A 24,397-nucleotide genomic window follows, 5' to 3' on the forward strand; every position below is an offset into this window, starting at 1 on the left:
TCAGAAGCAGGAACAGCCAGGATGTTGAAGTGGGGCCGCCCAGCAGGAATACCACAGGGTATGCTCCTGGAGTTGTCTTAAGTATAGTTAGCATTAGGACCACTTGAGGAGCAACGTCCAGCCATCTAGAAGGATGGATCATTTGCTGGAAGCTACAGAGTGGATCGCCGGCAGGCAGCTGCTGTGGTTTTAAGTTTCCTTAAAGTCTCCGGTCCCGACCCACTCCTAGTCCATGGTCTCTGTGCCACGCCTCCTCCCTCCCCTCGTCACTTCTTTCCGTCTGTGCCCCCGCTCTGGTCCCTGTCACCGCCCCGTCATCGGGCCGCCTTTGCCCGCCTGCCCCGCCGCCCGGGGCTGGGTGGCTGGCAGCGGGAGTAGGGGTGGAGGCGCGGCAGGGGCGGGCTCTGTCCCCTTCCACCCCTCCCAGCCTGCTGCCGGGGCCAGTGGCAGGAGCGCGGCGCACCGCCCGCCGCGGGGGGCGTGGGATGGGGGCCGCCAGAGTGCCAAGCACCCGCGCCGACTAGAGCCAAGCACACACTTCGAGAGGGTATCGGGGCTCCCCTCCCGCGCCCCGGGAACTTCAAAGCGGGTCCGCACTGCCCTGGCTGCCCCGCTGCGCTCTGGGGCCTCGCCGAGCCCAGGCGCGGCTGCCTGGTGGCCATGAACCTGGGGCTGCGCTCCGCGCTCCGCCACGCTTTCCTGCTGTGTGCCGTGGCCGCCGAGCTCTCGGCAGGTATAGTGGGTGTTTCTCCACCTGTGCTCTGGAGGGTGGGAGTTGGCGATCGTTTGTGGGTGAGCCCGGGGAGGGGGGGGGCAGGGAAGCGAGGGAAAGAGGGTGCTTGGAAGACACTGCTCGTCGCAAGGCGGAGAGGGGGCCGCGCCAGTTGGGTTGAGGGGGCGCGGGAGAGCGCGCCGCGCAGCGTGGGCACCTGACGTCTGGCAGCTGTAGGGCTAGACAGGTGTGCTGCGGACGAAACCACCAGGGGGAAAGGAGGAAAGAGACAGGATCGTGGGGTTATGGATGGCAGGGCGGAGGTGGGTGAGTAATTTAGGGCAGTTTGCCTCAGAGGGAGAATTCATAGGTGTGTGCTAGGCTGGGAACGCGGTGGCTCCGCGAGTTGACCTTGCAGAGACTTGGAGAGCGGCAGGTGCACTTTGAGACGCTCTGTGCCAAGCCCCTGGGAGCTGCTCAAGGAGAGTGGCATGGTGCTGTTGAGTTGGTCTGAGTTTTAGAAGGTTCATGATATCTCAAGGGCCTATGATGGTGTCAAGCTAGCCAGGTATGCGTGGGAAGCTTAAATCTGCGTGTTTTGCCACACACATTGCTTTCGAGGTACGATCTTTACTCCGAGTTTCAGGAAAAATAATTCTGGCAAGCGCTCCAGCGTTTATAACAGGTCTGTGCTTTGATAAGCTCAATAGAGCCCTCAACCCAAGCTAGAACCCACAAGTTTGTGTGTTTTTATAAACGATATTTGTTAGAAACTGGGGCAAATGTGCCTATGGTAAAATCATACTCATCTATGAGTAAAATCCTGTAGCTCTGCAACTGTTTTCATTGCACGGTCCGGGTTTCGTAGAACAGGAACAGCCTCCTTGCTCACTCCTTCCTTAAACATTTCAACCAGACGTCGAAGACATTTGCTCATAAAACCTGGTGTTTTTCCATGGAGCTGTACTTTGTCCGAAGCTGATTTTGATGCATTTTTATTTTCCCAGATGACAATCTGTTTGACATTAATAGCCGTACTTAGGGTGGGTAGTTTTCCTCCCTGGTGACATGTGCAGGAGACTGTTTTGAATAGTATGATTGCTGGCATGTACAGATATCTGTGTTTCAAATGGCCTGTGAGAGTCACTAAATAAATATTCAAGAAAAATTGATCACTGAAAAAGGATTAGTGAATAAGATCTTATGATTAAAGCATTCCTATTGTTTTTTAGAAAGGCAATTATTGTGAGATTGTAAAAGACAAAATAAAACAAAAAAGATGGGGGAAGTGACATATGTGCATTCAGCCTGAGAGAATTCTTCAATGGAAAGAAAACCAACTGTGGGAAAGTCTTTATAAAAATGATGAAAATCTTGACAACTTTGTATAGTGAAAGTGCTTCTGTCTCCCAAACCACAACCCCCGACCCCTCCAAAGTAGTTTTCTAGACTGTCTCTATAGGCTGACTGTGTAACTTTGTTTATTTGGGGGAGCTGCAGACATTGTTAAAACCAGAAACATGTACTCTTATGTAGGTTTGAAATGCATATTTTGCTCTGTGACAGAATCTTTAGAAAGTTCCAGAGACCCTGGGCATAGAAACACAACAAAACACATACCATTATGTTCATTATGTTCTTGACACTAAAATGTGAAAAAAAGAGAAGACACAAAAATAGGGATCAACTTTTCAAATCCATTGTTTCCTCAAAAATTGGAATCTAAGAAAAATACATGATATGGAATCATTGTGTCAATATGATAGTAGAGAAATAGTTATTACAGATAAACTTGTACAATGAGCTTTTCTGTCAGCAATTATTCTCAAATTTCCTTAGGAAATTTGGACCCTCTGATTGTCCCACATAAATAATGTCTATTACTAGCTAAATTATTTGTTCTCAAATTTTATAAATTTTTGTTTGGCTATCTAGTAAAGGCATTCAAGATAGCCTCACTCTTCATCTTTTACATTTTTTTTTTTTTTTTTGTTATCTGTCCACTTTTTGATCTGGCTACTTTTGTAACTCATATTATTAAATACATTGATCACTTATGAATATGTACTTGCCACTGTTGGCGTGGTAGATGTGAAATTATTGCTGTCATGACACAATCAGTGAACTGTATGACAGAAAACATAACCTCCCATTTGGCTCAACTGAGTGTGAACACATGATAAACCAGTCAACTCGTTCATGTTTGGTTGCTGTCCTTCCTCATATCTCACCTTCCAGGCATTATACATTAACCACAGAGCAGAGATAATTAATCTTATTTAAGATCCTCAGAGAGTAAAAGCTGGTGGAAACAGTGCTCTGAAATTGTGCTTTGACTGTTATATGGATTTAGATATTGTTCATATTGTCCATTCTTTCTAATTTCATGACACTCCTTTGTCTTTTGGTCAAGAAAGATTTATTGCGTCTAGAGAGTGATATGCTTTTACTCTATAAGTGGGAATAGAAGGGTATCCTTTAATAAAGAATGGGAGTAGGGGTTTCAGCAACAATTAGCAGTTCTCAAGAAGAGTTTCAGATGCTCTTCAATTGGAAGTGAAAGTACAAGATTGGGGCTAATTGGAAGAGATGTTATCACCTTTGCCCTTCTTGAAACACAGTCATTTATTGGTTGATTGGTGGGAAAGGGACATGAGCCTCCATGGCTCCAAGGAAGAAACATGTCTAGCACCTGAGAAACTGTGTTGACACTCCTGGGGGCTTATTCATTGACTCTACTGCCCAAGTCCACTACCCAGCTGCAAACCTACAGGCACATATAATGGAGAATTCTTCTGAATCAGTAAACTCATAGAAAAAAATTAAGAGCATCAGTTGGGAGAGGAGTGAGTAGCTACAAATGACATTAAATTTTTGATCAAGCAATGGATGAATGAACCCTTAACTAGAGTAACACACACTGCAGGAATTGCTGTTCAGAGAGAAGAAAGGACTTGTGGAAGGTACCAGCTCAGTTGGGCATTGAATTAACTCACATGAGTTGAAAATGTCCATAAGACACAAGTGGAGCTCTCAAGTAAGCAATTGATTTTATGGGCCTGGAGCTCAGGGGAGATGTCTAGGCAGAAGGTTAAGGGAAAAACCAAAAATGATGACAAAATGGAGCCAACGACATTTACAGATGATTTTGAAGGACACATCAAATCGCCACTCAGGTTTAGCAAGTAGAGCACACACTGTTCATTTACATTGAATTACAGATAAAGAGTGAGTTTTTTTTTGGAATAACTGTGTCCCAAATACTACAAAGAAGAAACACATACACATACAAACACACAGACACACACAGACACAGACAGACAGACACACACACACACACACACACTGCTGGTTAATTCAATTTAATTCCATGTTTTCTAACTCTATTTGGCAATCCAATGTGAAAAAAACACCATGAAATAAGCTATTTTTGATGCAGCACACATTTGGGCTTTCATTGAAGAAAAGAGAGCAGACCTTTTTTCCACCTCATGTCTATCAGAACTTCTGTTCTAGCTCTGCTGATGTTGCCACATGAGACTTATTCCTAGCTTTTTGAACAGGAAATCTCACTGCAGCTATGTAAACCATAGTCTATTTAGTCAATCTCAATGCAACATGAAAGTATCTAAGGGTTAGGAAGAGCTCAATAACTCTCTCTGTATCCTGGAAATGGTTGTTATATGAAATCAAGTGTTTTTCCCCCTAAAATTTATGAAGTGATTTATATTTACAGATGTGTTGAGAGTATTTTCCTTTTGAATGAAATTTCACATGTTCCTCTTTTAGGGGAAATACTTCCAGGTAAGAAAGACCCACTTTTTATTTTTCTAAGTAGAGTTTTCAGGTGAGGAGAGGAAACTGGGTAGAGTCATGCTTAGGTGGCTGTTGGTTCCTACAAGATCTGTTAATCTGACACAATTTCTAGCTTTGGAGAATTATGTCAAGAGAGTGATTGCAAGTCTCTTGGAAAAGGAGCTGACATGCATAAATTTCAGCTGAAGTCTGTGCAGTTCCTGTCCTAGTTTAGTCTTGAATTTGCTGGTACCAGCTACTTAATATATTTTTTTTTCATTTTGAGGTTAGAAGGGCAAAGTGTGATATAAATGGACAGCAATATTCATAGATCTTAAAAAATTTCTAAGAAATTTGTTCACAAGTGCCTAAGTAGTATGTGATAACAGATAATCAAATGACAAAACTAATTTTGAAAATTTCAAAATTAAGCAGGAAAAAGTAAAGAATTTAAGCACAAGGAGTGTGTGATACACCTTATTATTTATTTATTTTATTTTTAAATACTTAATTTATTTTACATCTGAAATTTTATTCTGGGTTTTCCATTACTTTGGTTTTTCTGTATTTTAAAATCTTTAGTCAACATTGCAAGGGTTTCCTTACATTTTTTATGAAGTTGGGGATATATGTTTAAGGAATTGAGATATGGAACTTTACCTCCAGGACCTGGAAATACTTAAATATGTCATGATTAAGAGATATCTAGAGGAAGGAGGTAAGCAAGTCAAAGGGATTTCTTGTTAATTGGTGCTTTGGTCCCCAATTACATAGCAGGACTCCAATACCTTTCACTCCTCTAAACCCATAGCAACAAGTAGTCACAGATAAATGAAAGAACAGTCCTGATAAGTGAGAATTCTGATACTGTACCACTGAAAAGCCATTTATGTCTGACAGAATGGAGCCAGAAAGATAGCAGAACATGGAACTTTCCCCCCTCTAAATCGCACATCAGTCTACCTCTCATGGAAATCCCTGGAAAGATTCCAGGCTGTAATTTTAAGGGTGTCCGCTAAGTGTGGAAAACCCAGGGAACATGTGGAAAAAAGTAGCTAGATCTTCTCTGAGGAAGAAGGTCTTACCATCCCACACATCATGGGAAAGAGGTAGAAGATAAAGCCCAGATCATGAACCCTGTACCTTTCTCCTTCTTTGAAAGTTGGATTTTTGAGATGTGGGCCACTTGGTCATTAAAATGTGTACAATACACATCACTACTCTCATACCTAGGGATCCAAGAAAAACTCAAGGTGAGATGTGGTGAATATGAATGTGAAACAGACAAGGTCTTTCCATAAAAGCTCACACTCTGCTTCTCATCATGCTCTTCTTCAGTTCACCTGCTCTGATTGACCAGCTACACTATAAAGGTTCTATACTACCCCCCTACTCTTCACTTTTTTTATCCTCTAGAATAGTTTCCTTTTTTTCTGTTGTTTTCTCCTGTCTTTTAGAGAGTAGGCATGTGAAGATATTGTTTCTTTAGAGCTGTTTTAAATTAATCCTCTCAAGAATTCATGGGTGAATCATTCAGTATGACTCAAAAGCTTGCTTATTATTTTTTAAAACAATTTAAATTTGCAATGACTTAAATATCCCAAATTAGATCAATCCGCTTTTTTATTAAACTTTTCACATCAAGAAAATCATTAGGGTGCTCAAATTTTTGAGAGTGAAGCACTATTTTTCCCTTCACTCTGTTTTGTCATCTTTAACTCAGGGTAAAGGTACAAGGGCTGTATGTTGATTAAGTGTCATATAATTATTTTGTGCAACTCTATGATTGACTGAAATAAAGGCTCTGTAGACAAAAACTAGGATTAGAAAATATCCAATCTATGAGGAATAGAATAATGATTATTTTAATGTAAAATGTTGTTTCATAAATGCATGCATGTCCTAGAGAGGTTAACATAGAGAGTGATAATCTAGATTAACACAGTCTTTAAGAATCTAGCAGATTGTTTTAAAACAGAGCCAGAATATATTAAAGAGTATTAACTCATCACATCTCACAATTTTATCAGATGACATTTTCCTGGCCTGCTCCCCTAGAAATGTAAGGTTTTTTTCCTTTTCTTTTTTACCATCTCCCTTATCACTTTCCATGAGTAAATATTCTACTCTGTGAACATTTGCCTGCTTTGATAGTCAGAATGTGATTGAGCTCTCACTTAAATTCCACTTACAATCTGTAGTGTGTATTTCCAGAAAGTAGACAATGCACTTATCTTGAGAGACTGAAAGGATTGTTATATAATTAGAAGATTTCGTAGGATAATAAATGTGTAATTGAATGAAACTATTAAAATATCTTTGTTTCCTGTCTAGCTATATTATATGAATAGGCATTACTTCTTTTTTGCCAGTCCTGGGGCTTGGGACTCAGAACCTGAGCACTATACTGTCCCTGGCTTCTTTTAGCTCAAGGCTAGCACTCTACCACTTAAGCCACACTGCCACTTCTGGCTTTTTCTGTTTATGTGGTGCTGAGGAATCGACCTAGGCCTTCATGCATGCTAGGCAAGCACTCTACTGCTAAGCCACATTCCCAGCCAGGCATTTCCTTCTGTAGAGTGTAGAAAGTTGACTCGACATAGACAACTGGCCCCTTTAAGAGGTTTGCAGGTTGTTCCAATTCAATAAGAAGATGCTTTTACATGATTCCTTCTACCACACTGTGCTTGATATATTGCCACTACTACAGAGGTTTTCATAGTATTTCCTTACTTTGTTTTTTAATTTATAGGGTGTATAGGAATGACCCTTTATAGTGCTAACATCAGAAGTTTGAATTTTTTCCTTTACTGATTGGTCACTGATCAGTCTAACTGGAGCTTTATTGGTTTTATTGATTCTATAATAAATAGCTGTGTATCTTACTGATTTTGGTTTGTTTTCTTACTAGTTTTCTTCTTTTCTCCTTGTCATTTTCCTCCTCTACTTTGGGCTTAATTTATTCACTTTTTATTATAGCTTCTTCAGATGATATCATAGATTGAGCACTGGCCAAATTTTCTTAAAGGGTCCGATAGTATATTTCATACTTGAGGACTAGAGGGTATCTTTTGCACCTACATAATTGTGACTTAGTCTTGTAGAAGTAATTAAACAATACAGAAGCAATAGGTGCTGAAGAATTTCCATAAAACTTTAGTAACAAAAGGTCCAACCAATCGCTGTAATTTGCTGACCACTTTCTAAATCACTGAATACATTTATTTGTTTCTAATATACAAAGTTCTAATTTCCCCACAGGCAGTTGTTTTGGAACATTCATACATTGTGAAATTTTGTAATTTTCAGGAACCTATGGGATATTTAGATGTTTGTTATTTAGCTTCCAAATATTTTAGGAATTTCAAACTTTTTGTTATTGAATACTAATTTTAATCCAATATTGCCAAAATAAATGAATATGTAAAATTTCAGTTCTTTCCAATTCATTATTATTTGTTTTATAGCTCAGCATATGTCTGGATTGATAGTATATTTGGAAAAATGTATATTTTGGTTTTGATAGGTACAGTGTTACATTTTTAAAACATTGTTATTGTAAAGTTGAAATACAGAGGGTTTAAAGTTACATCAATCAGGTAATCAGTACAATTCTTTTTCAACCATGTCTCCCTTTCCCTCACTCCCAGTTTTTCCCTCCTGTTCCCACCCACAAGTTACACAGTACATTTTCCACATGGTGTCTACTAAGTATCACTGTTATATTTGTTTAACTTTGTTCTATCTTTTCTGTGCCCCCCCCCATCCTCCCAAATACAAGCAAATTTATAAACAAGGCATCTGGGTTAATTCCATATCTTGGCTATCATAAACAATGCTGCAATGAACATGTTTGTGCTTGTAGCATTGTTTGTGTTCTGTAGGATAAATGCCTAGGAGTGGGATTGCTGAGTCATAGGGTAGCTCTATGTTCAGTCTTTATTTTTTCTGAATAATTGTTTATTTATTGTCAAAGTGTTGTACATAGGGGTTACAGTTTCATAAATAAGGCAGTGGATACATTTCTTGTAAGGAACCTCTACATGGCTTTCCAGAGCAGTTGAACAAGTTTACATTCCCATCAACAGTGACCCTCTTGTATCACCTTCCTGTGGTTGTACCTGCACTATCTCTATCTTATCTGAGTACATTGGAAACCGATTATACTGGTATTAGAACTAGGAAACTGAAAGGGAATTCCAAAATCGAGAGCCACAGGGTAAAAAGACAAACGACTACAAAAGCAATACTTGCAAAACTGTTTGGTGTAAATCAACTGAACAACTCATGGGGGGAAAGGGAAAGGGGGAGGGGGAAGGGGAATGAGGGAGGAGGAGGTAACAAACAGTACAAGAAATGTATCCAATGCCTAACATATGAAACTGTAACCTCTCTGAACTTCAGTTTGACAATAAAAATTTAAACAAACAAAAAAATCAGTGTAATAGAGTTCCCTTTTGGCTGCATCCTGGCCAGCATTTGTTATTGTTAGTTATATATATATATATAAAATGGCTATTCTAACTAAGGTGAAGTAGAATCTCAAGCTGTTTTCATTCACACTTCTTTCGTAGCCAGAGATATTGAACATTTCTTCATTTGTCTATTGGCCATTCTTACTTTTTTTTTTTTTTTTTTTTGCCAGTCCTAGGGCTTGGACTCAGGGCCTGAGCACTGTCACTGGCTTCTTTTTGCTCAAGGCTAGCACTCTAACTCTTGAGCCATGCCACCACTTCTGGCTTTTTCTATATATGTGGTGCTGAGGAATCAAACCCAGGGCTTCATGCATAGAGGCAAGCACTGTACCTTTAGGCCATATTCCCAGACCCCATTCTTACTTCTTCCTCTGAGAAATCTCTCTTCAACCCATTTATTCATTGGGTTGTTGAGTTTTTGAGGGTTATTTTTTTTGGGGGGGGGGTTAACTTTTTTAGCTGTAAGTGTATTTTACATATGAGGTCCTTGTCTGATGCATAGCTAGTAAAGATCTCTCCCATTCTGTGGGCTTTCTATTTAACTTGCTAGTTATGTCCTTTGCCGTGCAGAAGCTCTTTGGTTTGGTGCAAACCCATTTATACAGTCTTTGTTTGATTTGTTGTGATTCCAAATCTTCACTTAGGAAGTTTTGACCTGTGCCTAGGAGACCTAGTATTTCCCCTATCCCTTCCTGTAATATTTTCATGTATCTGGCCTTACATTGAGCTCTTTGATCCATTTAGAATATATAGATACATGAGTATCTACCTCCAGTTTTCTTCTGTATGTGGATACCCAATTTTTGACAGCTCCATTTGTTGAAGAAGCTGTCTTCCTTCCAATCTGTGTTTTTGGATCCCTTATCAAATATTAGGTGGCTTGCTATAGCTCTGTGGGTTCACTTCTGTGTTTTCTATTCTGTTCCATTAGTCCTCAGACCTATTCTGTGCCAGTATCAAGCTGTTTTATTACCATGGCTTTGTAATAAAGCTCAAAATTGGTACTGATATTCCACCAGCACTGTTTTTCCAATTCATATTCCATATGAATTTTTGGATTGATTTCTCTATTTCATTAAAGAAAGTTGTTGGGATTTTGATGTGTATTGCATTGAGTTTTGCTATTGCTCTGGGAAATATTTCCATTTGTACAATGTTAGTTCTTCCCATCCAGGAGCATGGAAGGTTTTTCCATTTCTTTATATCTGCTTCAATTTCTTTTTTTCAGAATTTTAAACTTTTCACAATAGAGGTCCTTCATATCTTTGGTTAAATTAATTCCTAGGAACTTTTTGAGGCTATTACAAATGGAGTTACTTTCTTGATTTCAGACCCACTCTTCTCATTTTTGGCATACAGGAAAGCTAAGGTACAGTGTTCTGTTAAAAATCAATTAGATCACTAGGCACTGGTGGCTCATACCTGTAATTCTAGATACTCATGAAGTTGAGATCTGAGGATCAATATTTGAAGCCAACCCAGGAAAGAAAGCTCACAAAACTCTTTTAAAAAGAGTACTCTTTTAAAAGAGTAAGGGTGATGTACACAGGGATTACAGTTACATAAGTAAGGTGATGTGTATATTTCTTGTCAAACATTGTAAACCCCTCCTTTTTCTCCCATTTTCCCTACCACTCCACTCCCTCCCCACCCAAGTTGTAAAGTTCATTTCCAACATAGTTTCTTGTGAGTATTGCTATTGTATTGGTTCACACTTTGTCCTTTGTCTCACCATTTTGTTATTCCACTTTTCTTCCCAAGGTCAGATTAACATATACACAAGACTCAGGATATCAAAATTAAAAACAGTGACAATAGGGTATCAACCAAAGGGAAAGAAAAAAGGAAGAAAGAAATAAACTTGACTAAAAACTTAATTAAAAACAAAAGCAAAAAGAAAACAAAAAAATCCCCCCAAATCTCTTGTTTCCATATTTTGGAGTTCATTTTGACCCTCTTTTAGGACTACTCTAGACAAATACTAGCTATTACAAAGAAGGGAAATCATAGATCTTCTGTTTCTTTGGGTCTGTGGCTTACTTCATTAAATATGATTTTTTTTCCAAGTCTTTCTATTTCCTTACAAAAGAGGCAATGCCTTTCTTGCTGATGGAAGCATAGAATTCCATTATCCATATATACTACATTTTCTTGATCCATTCATCTACTGAAGGGCATCTGGATTTGTTTCATATGTTAGCTATATGCTAAGATAAATATGAACATAATTGTGCTGGTAGCTTTACTGTGGCCTTGTTTGTGATCTTTTGGGTAAATGCCCAGGAGTGGGATTGATGGATCATATGGTGATTCTATATTTAAGCTTCTGCATGGCAAAGGACATAGCTAGCAAGATAAATAGAATGCCCACAGATTGGGAGAAGAGCTCCACTATCTATAAAACAGACAAGGGCCTCATATAAAAAATACACCTACAGCTCAAAAAATTAAACCTCCCTCAAAAATCCTCAAAGAAACAACCACTCTATTAGTAAGTGGGCTAAAGGAATAAAAAGAGAATTTCCTAGAGAAGAAATAAGAATAACCAACAGGCACATGATGTAATGTTTAACATCTCTGGCCATAAAAGAAATGCAAATCAAAACCATATTGACATTCCACCTCACCCTTGTTAGAATGGCCATTATCAAGAAAACAAATAATAGTAGATGGTGGTGGGATTGTGGCCGAAATGAATGCTACTACACTGTTGGTGGGAATGTAAACTGGTTCAACTGCTCTGGAAAGTAGTATGGAGATTCCTCATGAAACTCTTGTGTCCAATTAACCATAAAAAAGGCAGAACCGGAGCTGTAGTTCAAATGCCAGAGCAGTAGATTTGAGCAAAAAAGCTAACAAACAGTGCCCAGGCACTGATTTCCAGCCCCAATATTGTCACCTCACTCCCTCCCCGCCCAAAATCAGTTAGATCAAGTCCCATGACAATGTTATTTAAATAATTTATTTCTCTGCCATTTTCTGCTTTTTAAATCAATTATTAAAGAGCTGAGGATATCTTCAATTCACTTGTGAATTTGTTTATTTACTTTTTTCCTTTAACAATATTTGCTTTATGTATTTGAGAACTTTTTCATTGGAGGCATACACATAGTTTTTATGTTCTTTTGATCTGTATTTATCTTCAGGGAATGTACTGCTTTATCCTTTGTATTAATTAAATATGACGTGTCTATCTCTTTCACCAGTAAAATATTATTTGCTGCTGGAAGCTGGTGGCTCATGCCTGCAATCTTATCTACTCAGGAGGCTGAAATCTGAGGATCATGGTTCAAAGCCAGCCCAGGCAAGAAAGTCCATGAGACTCTTATCCAATTTTCGATCAGAAAACCAGAAGTGGAGCTGTAGTTCAAAGTGGTAGACCACTATCCTTGAGCTGAGAAGCTCAAGGACAGCACCCAGGCCATGAATTCAAGCCCCCAACCCCCTACCAACTATCTATCTATACCTGTCTATCTAAACTATATATTATTTGCATTTCTTTTTACGCTGTCAATATTAACATAGTCATCCTATGTTTTTTATGCTTAGTATTGTTATATTTACTTTGAGAGTTTTTTATTTATTTATTTATTTATTTATTTATTTATTTATTTATTTATTTATTGCCAGTCCTGGGGCTTGGACTCAGGGCCTGAGCACTGTTCTTAGCTTCTTTTTCCTCAAGGCTAGCACTCTACCACATGTGCCACAGTACCACTTCTGGCTTTTTCTGTTTATGTGGTGCTGAGGAATCGAACCCAGTACTTTGTGCATGCTAGGCAAGCACTCTACCACTGGGCCACATTCCCAGCCCTGTTATATTTACTTTGAAACATTAAAATAGCTATTCCATTTTTGTATAAATGTTAGTTTGCATTTTATAGATTTTTCCAACCTCTTAATTTTAATTTCATGTATGTCTTTGTGTTAAAAATTGTTTTTGGGACTGGGGATATAGCCTAGTGGCAAGAGTGCCTGCCTCGGATACACGAGGCCCTAGGTTCGATTCCCCAGCACCACATATACAGAAAACGGCCAGAAGCGGCGCTGTGGCTCAAGTGGCAGAGTGCTAGCCTTGAGCTGGAAGAAGCCAGGGACAGTACTCAGGCCCTGAGTCCAAGGCCCAGGACTGGCCAAAAAAAAAAAAAAAAAAAAAAAATTGTTTTTGGAGAGAGTATATGGGCTTTTTCTGCTTTCCCACTGAGTCTTATATTCTTACCTTTAACTGGAATCTTCAAAACACACAGTTAATGTATTTATGAACATGGTTACATTTGACTCTGTCTTCTTGTTACTTTTATTTCTGTTATAGTTCAAAAACCCTATCACCTTATATTTCCAGTTACTTCTTTTTATACTTTGTGCAATTAATTTGACCCATTTTACTTTACATATTTTAGAAATCTTGAAATATACTGCTATTAATTTGGCTTTGAGTATTTGAATATATTAAATATTTTGTCAAAATGAACATAGTATATTTCATTTGCTTACCTATGTATTCACTCTAATTCATTTTTGCTTCTAGAAAGTTTTTATTTTGCTTTTATTTTTCTCCATAGTTAGTTATTTAACTTTGTAGCATATAATAGAATTGAAAAACCTTATGGTTACCACCCGTATATCTACTAATACCATTTAGTTACATTTGCCTTATCAAATATACATCCATTTATCCCTCTGTCCTTTAATATATTTTTAAATTTTAAAAATTATCTTTAAGTACTTGTACAAAGAAGGTACTATTTAACAAAACAATTTATGAATACAATGTATGTCAATCAGTGCCATTCCCTTCAACATTCTCACCTCCCCTCAGCCCACCCCTTAATATGTATTATATTTTATGAATTTCCTTTCTCTCTCATCATCTCTCTCTCTCTTTCTCTCTCAATCTCTTGCTTACTTGTTGTCAGCCATGAGGCTTGACCTCAGGGCCTACTTACTATCCCTGAGCTTTTGTGCTCAAGGACAGCACTCTACCACTTGAGTCACAGCACCACTTTCAGTTTTTTCTGTTTATGTGGTACTAAGGAATTGAACACGGGGCTTCATGCACACTAGGCAAGCACTCTATCACTAAGCCACCTTCCCAGCCTAGTTTTTGTTCTTTAGTAGTATATCTATATTTGCTTTTAATTACCATAATTTGCTTACTTATATTCAGTCTGATAATTGATATGGTTTTAAGCCTACTATCCTGTTATTTGTCTTATTTTTGCTCATTTTCTCTTTTTTGCCTTTCTTTTGGCTAATCATTTGTTTACTTCCCTATTTTATTTCTTTTATTGGTTTCTTAACCTGCCATTTAGTTTTCTTAGTCATTGTTCTCAGCCTAACACTATTCGTTCTTAATGTTTATTTTGGGTCAGTGTTGTGGTATTACATGCCTTACTGTTTACACTGAACATCTTCATCTTTAAATGTAAAAAACTTATGATAGTATAATTAATTTGTAAGCTGCTAATTTACATCAGACAAAAATTATAAGACACAAATAATCAAGAAACTGACTTTCACTTTAAGAGACTAGATACTTTACTTATTTAAATATGATAGAAATGTTACAAATATTATGTAGATAATAATAAAGTACATGGTGGTGGAATAGATGGAAAATATGCATGAACAGATGTCACATCTCAGACAAAAAATACAAAGTATAATAAATGGGTAAATGGAAATGCTAAATCTAAAAAATAGGAAACAAACATCTTTGATGTGTTTACCAGTAGACTTGACACAGATAAAGAAAGAATCATGAAGTTGAAGACTGATCAGTAGAAATATCTTATAGTACCATTTTTATACAATTACACTGTCATTATGATAAAATGAGAACTGTCAGGACATAAAAAAGAAAGAACAAATGGAAGTTAAACAGAACATTTAAGAGACATGGGACAATATCAAATGGTATGTTTGTATAAATGGAATTCGATATGGAAAAGAAAGAATGGGAAGAAATATTTGAAGAGATACTGGTTAGTAATTTTTCAGCTCTAATGAGAATTCAAATGACCTAAAGGGTGCAATCTAATAGAATTATAGTATATTATAGTCAGAAATCATTCAAAACAGAAAACAATGAAATGATAACTTTATAAAGCAGTGATTAATTTACTATCAAGTAAATGTTCCATACCACATGAGTTTGTCTTTTCAAATGAATGAGAATGATAAATTTTTAGGTTAGTAACAAGTAAGATAATCCTTCACCTGTAGACCTGTACTGAATGAAAATTGCAAGATACTTCTTAAAAATTTAATTAAATCACAATATCACAGGGGCTGGGAATGTGGTTTACCTAGCATGCATGAAGCCCCGGGTTTGATTGCTCAGTACCACATACACAGAATAGGCCAGAAGTGGTGCTGTGGATCAAGTGGTAGAGTTATCCTTGAGCAAAAAGAAGTAAGGGACTGTGCTTAGGCCTTGCGTCCCAAGCCCCAGAACTGGCCAAAACAAAACAAAACAAAAAACAACATCACAAAAAAACATTTTGAGAGACTCTATGGTCTCCCTTATTGGGAATGATTAGCAGAGGTTTAGGCAAGTCACAGCAGAGGATCACAAGAGCCCAATAGCTATACCCTTATGATCACATAAGATGATGCTAAGTGAAATGAACTCCATTTTATGGAAATGATTGTTATATCAGAGTTGTAACTACACATCCCATGTGTATCTGTAGTTTCTACTATTGATGATGTTTGTGTATCACCTTCTTGTGATTGTATCTACACTATCTCTGTAATCGTATCTGAGTGTATGGGAAACAGTGTGTACTGGTATTAGAATTGGGAAATTCAAAGGGAATACCAAAATTGAGAGACAAAGGGTAAAATAAGAGAAACACCAACAAAAGCAATACTTGCAAATCTGTTTGGTATAAGTGAACTGAACATCTCAGGGGGGGAAAGGGGGAGGGGGAGGGGGGGTATGAGGGACAAGGAAACAAAGAGTACAAGAAATGTATCCAATGCCTAACGTATGAAACTGTAACCTCTCTGTACATCAGTTTTATAATAAAAACTTAAAAAAAAATTTGAATTCAAGGCCTTACGGTTGCTACCATAGCATGCTCCTACCTAAGCCATGCCTCCAGCCTCTTTTACTTTTTGCTTGAGACAGCCTCATACCAGGATCTTCCTAATTGTTCCTCCCAGATAGCTGTTTTTTAAGTTTTCCCTCACATCTGGTTTGTTCTTTGAAATAGGATCTCAGTAACCTTTTTGGGGGCCTGGGCTGGCTTCAGTCTTGATACATATATCTCTACCTGCCAAGTAACTAGGGCAACAGGTATGAGCCACTTCATTTAATCTCAGAAAATATCTTTGAATCAAATGAAAGCAGTATTTAGAATGCAATTTGTGTAACCATCAAATAAACTCAAAGCACACAGAAAGAAGGTAATAATAAAGGCAAGAGAAGAAATCAGTGAAATTGAGAATAGAAAGTGTTTTTAATGATTAAGGAAACAAATGGGGTATAGTGGTACATATCTATAATCATAATCCTTTGGGGACTGAAGTCATAGGATACTGAGTTTAAGGCCAGCATGGAATACAAAGTGAGATCCTATTTTATGAAAAAAATATCAAGGAATCTAAGAGCCGCTTCATGCCTTAAAAGGTTAAGTTGATAAATTTCTAGGTAGAAATACCTAGGTAAAAGAGGAAACAAATTCCTAGCCAAAAATTACATAAGGACCATCACCATGTGCTCTATAGATACAAAGATAAAAACAAAGGGAAATTTAAAATATTTAATGCCCACAAAAATATGTGAGACACAAAATTTCTCTGGAAGATAAATTATCAAATGCTACTTAAGAATAGTAGTTCAAAAACTTTTACCAAGAAGACTAATCCAATATTGCTTTACTGCACAATTCAGTTAACATTTTGGGGTAGACATATGTGTATTCTACACAAACTTTTGCAAATTTGGAAACGGAAAGAAGATATTTAAGCTTGTGTTATAAAAACCAATGTTATCTGGAAACCAAAATTAAACAAATACACCATATTAAAATAAAACTATTGACTAATATTTTCATAAAATACAAAATTCTTAACAAAATATTATGCAAATTGAACATCAACATAAAAGTAAGTCACAATCAATAGTCCACCCTGGAAATTCAAGATTGTGGCAACATTAAAAAATCTTATATTTAAATTCATCATTGTGAGACAAAGGACAAAGGGCGAACCAATACAACAGTGATACTTACAAGATTATATGTTGCAAATTAACTGTATAAGTGGGGGAGAGGGTTTGTGAGGGAGGGAAGTTGGAAGAAAAATGTGGAGGGGGTAACAAGTATGAGAAGAAATGTACTCACTACCTTACATTTGTAACTGTATCCCTCTGTACATCACCTTGACAATAAAATTAAAAATTAAAAAAATTAAATTCACTGTTGGTTGCAATAAGCTAAAGAAGAAAAACTACATGACAAAAGATTTAAAAAAAGAAGTTATAGTTGCAGAACTCGAGATTCAATTAGTTCTGCCTGTTTTCAGAAAAAGTCTCACTATCTATTTCAGGCTGACTTTGAATTTACTGTGTAGTCCAGCCTCAATCTTAATAGTGCTAAGAATACAGGCATAACCAGTATTTGTGTCGTTGATTTGTTAATTATCCCACAAATTGCCTATAAGCTTAATGTAATCACAAATTGTATTAAATCAATTCCTAACAGAATTTTTTGCTGAAATTGACAAACTGATTCTAAAATTTATATAGAAAAGCAAAGGATATAGGAAACTATATTTTGAAAAAAAAAAAAGAAGAAAGCCAGTATATTCACAGTGATCCTATTTCAAGACCTTTAACTTCTCAATATATAGCTAAGGATATAGTTAAGTGGTGGAGCACTTGCTTTGCATGCACAAGGACATTTGTTCAATCCTCAGTGCTGTAAAAAATAAATAAACTAAATCTAAACAGGCAAAAAACTGCAGTAAATAAAACATTGTGGTGTTGGCCAAAGGAAAGGAACACAGGTTAGTGGAATAGAAGAGAAGCCAGAGGAAGAATGTGTCAATTGCTTTTTGATGAAGATATAAATATAATGTAATGGGGAATGGTTAGTTTTTTCAACAAAGGATAGTGGAAAATTGGATATTATTAAGCAATCAAAATGAAACAAAACTAATTCTTCAAACCAGACATTGCATGTAAGTGTTAACTAAGGATAAAGGACCTCAAAGTAAAATCTAAAACTACAAATAAAAACAAATCTTCAAAGACAATCTTTTGATTTTAGGTTAGGCATTATTTCTTGGATGAGAGCTCAGAAATTACCATTCACTACTTTGTTAAATGACATCTCCTTTGTACAACTACTTATAATTAAAAATACAAACAAATTAGACTTCAACAAAATTAAAAGTTTTGTTCTCTGAATGAGACCTTTCAGAGAAAGGAGCCATCACAACTAAGAGACTTGTGACATATATCTGAAAAATCACGTACATACGAAATGGGTAGAGATCTCTCAGAACTCAAAGAAATTAACAACTGGATAAGAACTTACATGCATGTCTGGTGAAACTATAAAACATTTTGGCAATCTGATCTAAAGCTGAACAGACCTTCTATTCAACATATTAATTCTACTCTTAGATATTTGGCAAAGAGAAATGAAACTTATTTCACATAAATATCTATATAGTAGATACACTGGATAGTTGCACATTCATTCAAAAGACTACTGAGGTAGGACATATGAATAAATCTCACATGACTTAAGCCAAACAAAAACCTTTAGGGCTTGTATTTATTTGACTTTCTGGAAAGGTAAAAGTGTAGAGACAGAACATACTCGTGCTTGCCTGCAGCTAGGTGGGAGAGGAATTGCATGAAATTTTATCAATAGATGGGTTCAGCCTGATGATTTTTCTACAACATTTCTATAAAATTTCTTTTCATCATTTAGTTTCCTTTGGAGAAGGTTAAAACAGACATGGCAACTTTCCCTATGTAGAGAAGATAGTCATGAGATCAGTATGAGGAAGTTTATGGGAAGAAATGATGGAACAGTAGTAGCCAAACCCCATAAACGGGCATCAAAAGGGATGAATGTTGCATATATAAATTTGATTTCAATAAACTTGACTCTTCCCCCCCAACTGGAGATGTATGTTAACTTTAAAGTCTTATATAAGCAAGAAAGTTAGTAGATATTGTTTCAAATTGGTTAATCAAGAGCTTTACTGTTCGGTTTTTTTTTCTACCTTTATTGTAAAGGTGATGAACAAAGGGTGTTACAGGTACATAAGCAAGGTAATGGGTATATTTCTTTTTAAACACTGTGAACTCCTCCATAATTTTCTCCTATTTACCACTTCCTCCTCTCCCCCCGCTCCCCGCAAGTTGTATAGTTCCAGCATAGTGTCAAGTATCATTGTTGCATTAATTCATCCTTTGTACTTCTGTTTCTGAGATTCGCTTTCTCTTCCATGGAGTAGATAAACATATTCAAGAAAAAGGGAACAGAAAACTAAAACAGACAAAAGATAGAAATAACTACATACAGAACATAATAAGGACCTCTTGTTTCCAATTCTTGAAGTTCATTTTGATACGCTTTATTATGTACATAAGCAATTGGGCTATTGTGATCCTCTGTTAAGACTATCATAGACATATTCTAATTCGTACAAATGAGGGAAACCTTGCAATCTACTTTTGGGGGGAGGCCAGGTTTACTTTGATTAATGTATATTTTTTTCCAGATCTTTCCATTTCCTTACAAATGGTGCAATGCCATTCTTTCTGATGGAAGCATAAAACATCATATTTATGGTACTTATCCCAAGATAATATCCTAAAAAATGACAACAAAAACAAGTAAAAGTGATTGCCTCTGGGAAAGGAGACTGGGAAAATATTGGTCTCTAGAGAGAGGCTTTATAAGTTTTCCTCTCTTAGTCCTGTACTATTTTCTTGTGTATTTCTTGTGACATATTTATAAGATTGATTAAATAAAATATTAAAATTATAAGTAATTGATTTATCCTTTTATAAAACTTTTAAAGTAAGTAATTTCTATACATGTTAGAAGATTTCTGTGTGTGTACCATCTTTGTTCTGTAATATGGCATGAAACAGGCAGAAATAAAATCAGACTATGTTAGGTTATGTTTAATGCTAGTATGGCTTAGTTCTCTTAGCAAAGGAAATTGCAACTCAGGGACATTACCCATACACATCAATAAAGCTCATTGTAAATGCAACATTGCTCACAGGCTCATTTGAAGGTGAAAGCATTTGCTTCAACTTGAAAGGCCATTTGTCACCTACCAGGGAGCACTTATGAGCTATTTAGGTTCCTTTGCTGTAGCATTAAGCTTGCTCTGAGTGATTTTGCTTGTGTCTGCAGTCTCTATACTGGCTCATTAATGCCCTTAACAAACCTCATTTTGCTGAGTCAGATTTGAGGGGCTCCTTGTTCAGTGTAGGACCATCACATAGTGAGCAGTCAGCAATTTTGTTCCTATCTCCTACAGTCAGGGAAAGTTATTAGGTCTGTTCTCACTCTTTCCCAAGGTAAATCAAAGATGATAGGGACTGTACAGATCAGGCAGGCAAAGCCAGTGGTTGATATAATCAGGTAAGTTTCTGTATAGAATGGGAATTACTTGTGATAGTCATATATCTGGATTTTTAAGGACAGTTTCACTTTTCCAAATGTTAGTATAGACCACCAACTCCAGCTTTGGCACTTGAACATGGCTGGTGTGAAGGTGACACAGACCTGTAGGGCTTCTGGACTTGTCACCAGTGCTAGCTCAGGGGAGTTTGCAAAATGGTGGGATGAAGATATTCTCATGGAATCTGCATTCACTTCCTGTGAACTAGAGACTTTGATAGAGCAAGAAATGACTAGCAAAATAATGTTCATTTCTGATTATACCATGAATATATATTCACTGGAAGAAATAACAAAAGTGATGAAATGTAAAAACCATCTCAAGCCCTATATTTCAGTATCACCTTTTGATATATTTCTTTTCGAATCTTTAAGAAAATACATATGTGTACACTGAGTTCATATATAATTTAGTACTGTACTTTTCATTTAACACTTATAGTGAGCAATATGTACTCAAATGCTACTAATGAGTGAGATTATACAAGACATAGGGCCAAATTTATTTAACTATTCTGATAATGAGATGCCTAAGCATTTTACACACTTTTCACTTTAGTAAATGATAAGTACAATAGGAATTTTAAACAAAATTTTGTGTGTGTGTGATGATATGAACAGAGGACATATGGATATAAAGATAATAAATATTTCAGGACGCTTGAGGCAAATATTTCAGATTGCTTTTCTAAAAGATTGTGCTTACTAACTAACACTCAGCTGTGCATGAAGATAGAATTTCATTGACCACTGGGAGATTTTTCCTAATTTCTGAGTGTTGTAATTTTAAAGTGGTTTTTAATTGGTCAAATGAAAATTATAACTTCATATTTTTCCCTTTGAAATATTAGTGAGATTAAACCTTTTTATATTTATTGGTAGTTTTTTCTTTCAGAGTGAGTTTTGTTTGCTTCTTTGTTTTTTTTTAATTTTTATTATCAAACTGATGTACAGAGAGGTTTGTTTGCCTCTTTGTTACTATTGTTCATTTTGTTTTATTTTTACTTATCACAATAGACACAGCAAAACAATGGACAGGCTGCCTCAGACTCTTACCTGGTATTCTGGCTAATGCTTTGGCACCTCTGAGAGCACCAGTTACTTCCTTATCTTTCCTACTTCCATTTTGACATATATTGTGTAGCTACAAAAGGGGCAATTCATCTGTATAATTATGCTTTGGTAGACAAAAGGACTAGTAGAGGTGATGCAACTCATCTTTGAAAGGAGGTAAAATAATCCCTAGGAGTCAGACAATTCGAAGTATTTTTAAATTATGGATTTGAGAACGTTATCACTCACTCATCATCTCATTGGAAGAGAGGAGCAGGCGATTCTGCCTTCTCCTTTTGCACAATATGAATTACTCATATAATCTAGACTAAGTCTTTGAGCTATAGGATCTGTGCTGGTAAAAGGCAAAGTTATTATCAGTCTCATCACACACATGCACACATTTCCAAATCACTTGTCCTCCTCTTTCTCTTTCAACTCCTTATTTGCCACTTTATTTTTAGATAGATCAGTTTCTTACTTTGGATAGTTACCTTTTATTTCTGGGTTGAGAATAGTCTACTCTTCACCAGATATGATCATATAAATGTGTGATAGTGGATTGTGATGACAATTTTTGATGAGTGAGCTCCTGTGAACTCTTGAGGATTTTAACTTTATAATTTACTTTGCTCCTAAGCTTTTGAAACAATATTTCCTATGTATTCTGTTATTCATATAGTTTGGCTGTTTCATTACAGATGAATTACTCTTTTTCTTACTTGTTTTGAACAAGACACGACTTCTTTGTTTCTTGCAAATTTACCTTTTTTTGCAATTAACTTTCAGTGTCTGATACCATGTTTCCTAACAGATGAATACACCACGAGCAATATTCTCCTTCTACCACCAAACTCTCCATGATTTGGTCTTCCATTTGGTGTCTTTTTTGGACTTCCATGGAGATTGAAAAACATAACACTATATAGTTCTATAACTTAAAACACCTCCAAACAAATTATAAGCTCTTATTATTAGCTTCAGACTTCCGTACAGTAATTTGTCTGGAGCATTTCTTCCTGAGCTGTGCTCCAGGATAACAGCATCCCATCTCTGGAGCACTCATTCTGCTCTTATTTAATGGCCCCAATTTCCCATGATAACTTCATCTGTTAGGGTTATAGAACTAGAGGTTGTTAGTTGAATTATTTCTGGGGCAGGTCAGTTGAAGACACAAGTCTCAAAGGCCATATGCCAAGAACAAAGGTTAGAACCACAGATCGCATAAACTTTTGCCCTTAAATGTCCTGGATAAATTCGGACTCCAGTAATCCTCTTATTTTATTAACTGAATTTTAATTCTCCTTGCAAAAAGTAGCAATTGTTCCTTATCACAAGATGCTACTGCTGAGTATTGTATTCTTCAGAAATTGATTGCAGTGACTGTTCTCTGGAAACAATGTTAAAATTGTATGATATGTTACTCATCAAGAGTTTGTGGTCAATTAAATCAGATATGATAACATGTAGGCTGATCAGATACACTGTTAAGATTTGTGCTCCAAGGTTAATGTTGGCTTTGAATACCTGAATTTCTGGCACATGACTATATACACAGAATGAGGTCATTGATCCAGGAAGGCCCAACAACTTCCCCCTGAGCAAGGAAGTCCCTTGTTTGCCTGGTAGCCAGTCAGGCATTACTAGCTTTCTTTGTAGTTTAGGGTGGATGGTCATTGTTATTCATCATTACTGTGTTTTGGTTTCTTAGATCACTCCATATGGAATGAAAATAGTGCCATAGTCAATGGTTACTTCCATTTGTGATAACATTTTTATGTTGAGTGTACCGATGAAGATGGACCAAACACGTCTTGGATACTGAAGCTACACTTTCTTACACAGTAAACCTGAGACTTACCATTTATACCAGAAAAAAAGATAACCAAAAGAGAAGTAAAATGTTAAAATATTATTTTAATGACATTTGCCTTAAAAAGATTATTGATCTTGGAAAAGTCAGTTCCTAACTCGTGTCCCATTGGTATTATAATAATTGTTCTACCTTTGTTTCTCTCTCTTCTTCCTCTCTCCCTCCTCCCTTCACTATTTTTCCCTCCCTCCCTCCCTCCCTCCCTCCCTCCCTCCCTCCCTCCTTCCCTCTCTCCCTCCCTCCCTCCCCTCTTTCCTTCCTTCATCTCCCTTCTTTGTCCTTTTCTATACTTTCTTCTCCCTTCTTTTCCAATTATTAAATTAATATTATTTTAAATTAATACATTATAATTATAATCATTCACGGGATACAAGTAATGCTTCAATATATGTATAGAATGTGGATTGGTTAAGTCAAATTAAATAACCATTTTTTGTGGTACTGGGGATTCAACTCGGTGCCTTGCACCTGTGAGGAAGATACTTTACTGCTTGAGCTCCAGTCCACTCTTACATTGGTTATTTTTGAGATAGGTCTCTCATTATGCCAAGGTCCGGCTATTCCATGATCTTACCATGTGTTTTTCTTCTGTCCCTGAGGATGACAGACATATACCAATGTAACTCAGATATTGCTTCCTCATAGTTAGAATAAGAGGTATGAGCCAGTGAGCCCATCATTGGTTAAGAGGAAGCTTCCTGTGACCTTTCATGCCTTCATCCAGGAATTGCTTTGTCTGTGTCCCCAGAAGCTAGAATTTGATGTGTACCAGTGCCATCAGGTATCATTTGATGAGAGCAAAACTATAACCGCCTCATACTTG

General features: G+C 36.8%; 1 protein-coding gene across 2 annotated transcripts in view; it reads left to right on the forward strand.

Moving 5' to 3' along the window:
• Positions 1 to 493: 493 nt before the first annotated feature.
• Positions 494 to 24,397, forward strand: part of Acvr1c (activin A receptor type 1C) — a 77,801-nt gene continuing 53,897 nt past the window's right edge. The window contains exon 1 of one of the 2 annotated variants that reach the window (XM_048345440.1): positions 494 to 733. In XM_048345440.1, the coding sequence (XP_048201397.1) occupies positions 661 to 733 (73 nt within the window). In that variant the 5' untranslated portion in view covers positions 494 to 660. The remainder of the gene's footprint in view (positions 734 to 24,397) is intronic. The other variant, XM_048345439.1, reaches the window with a different exon arrangement.

This window comes from Perognathus longimembris, chromosome 4, assembly GCF_023159225.1.
Source record: "Perognathus longimembris pacificus isolate PPM17 chromosome 4, ASM2315922v1, whole genome shotgun sequence".
NCBI lineage: Eukaryota > Metazoa > Chordata > Mammalia > Rodentia > Heteromyidae > Perognathus > Perognathus longimembris.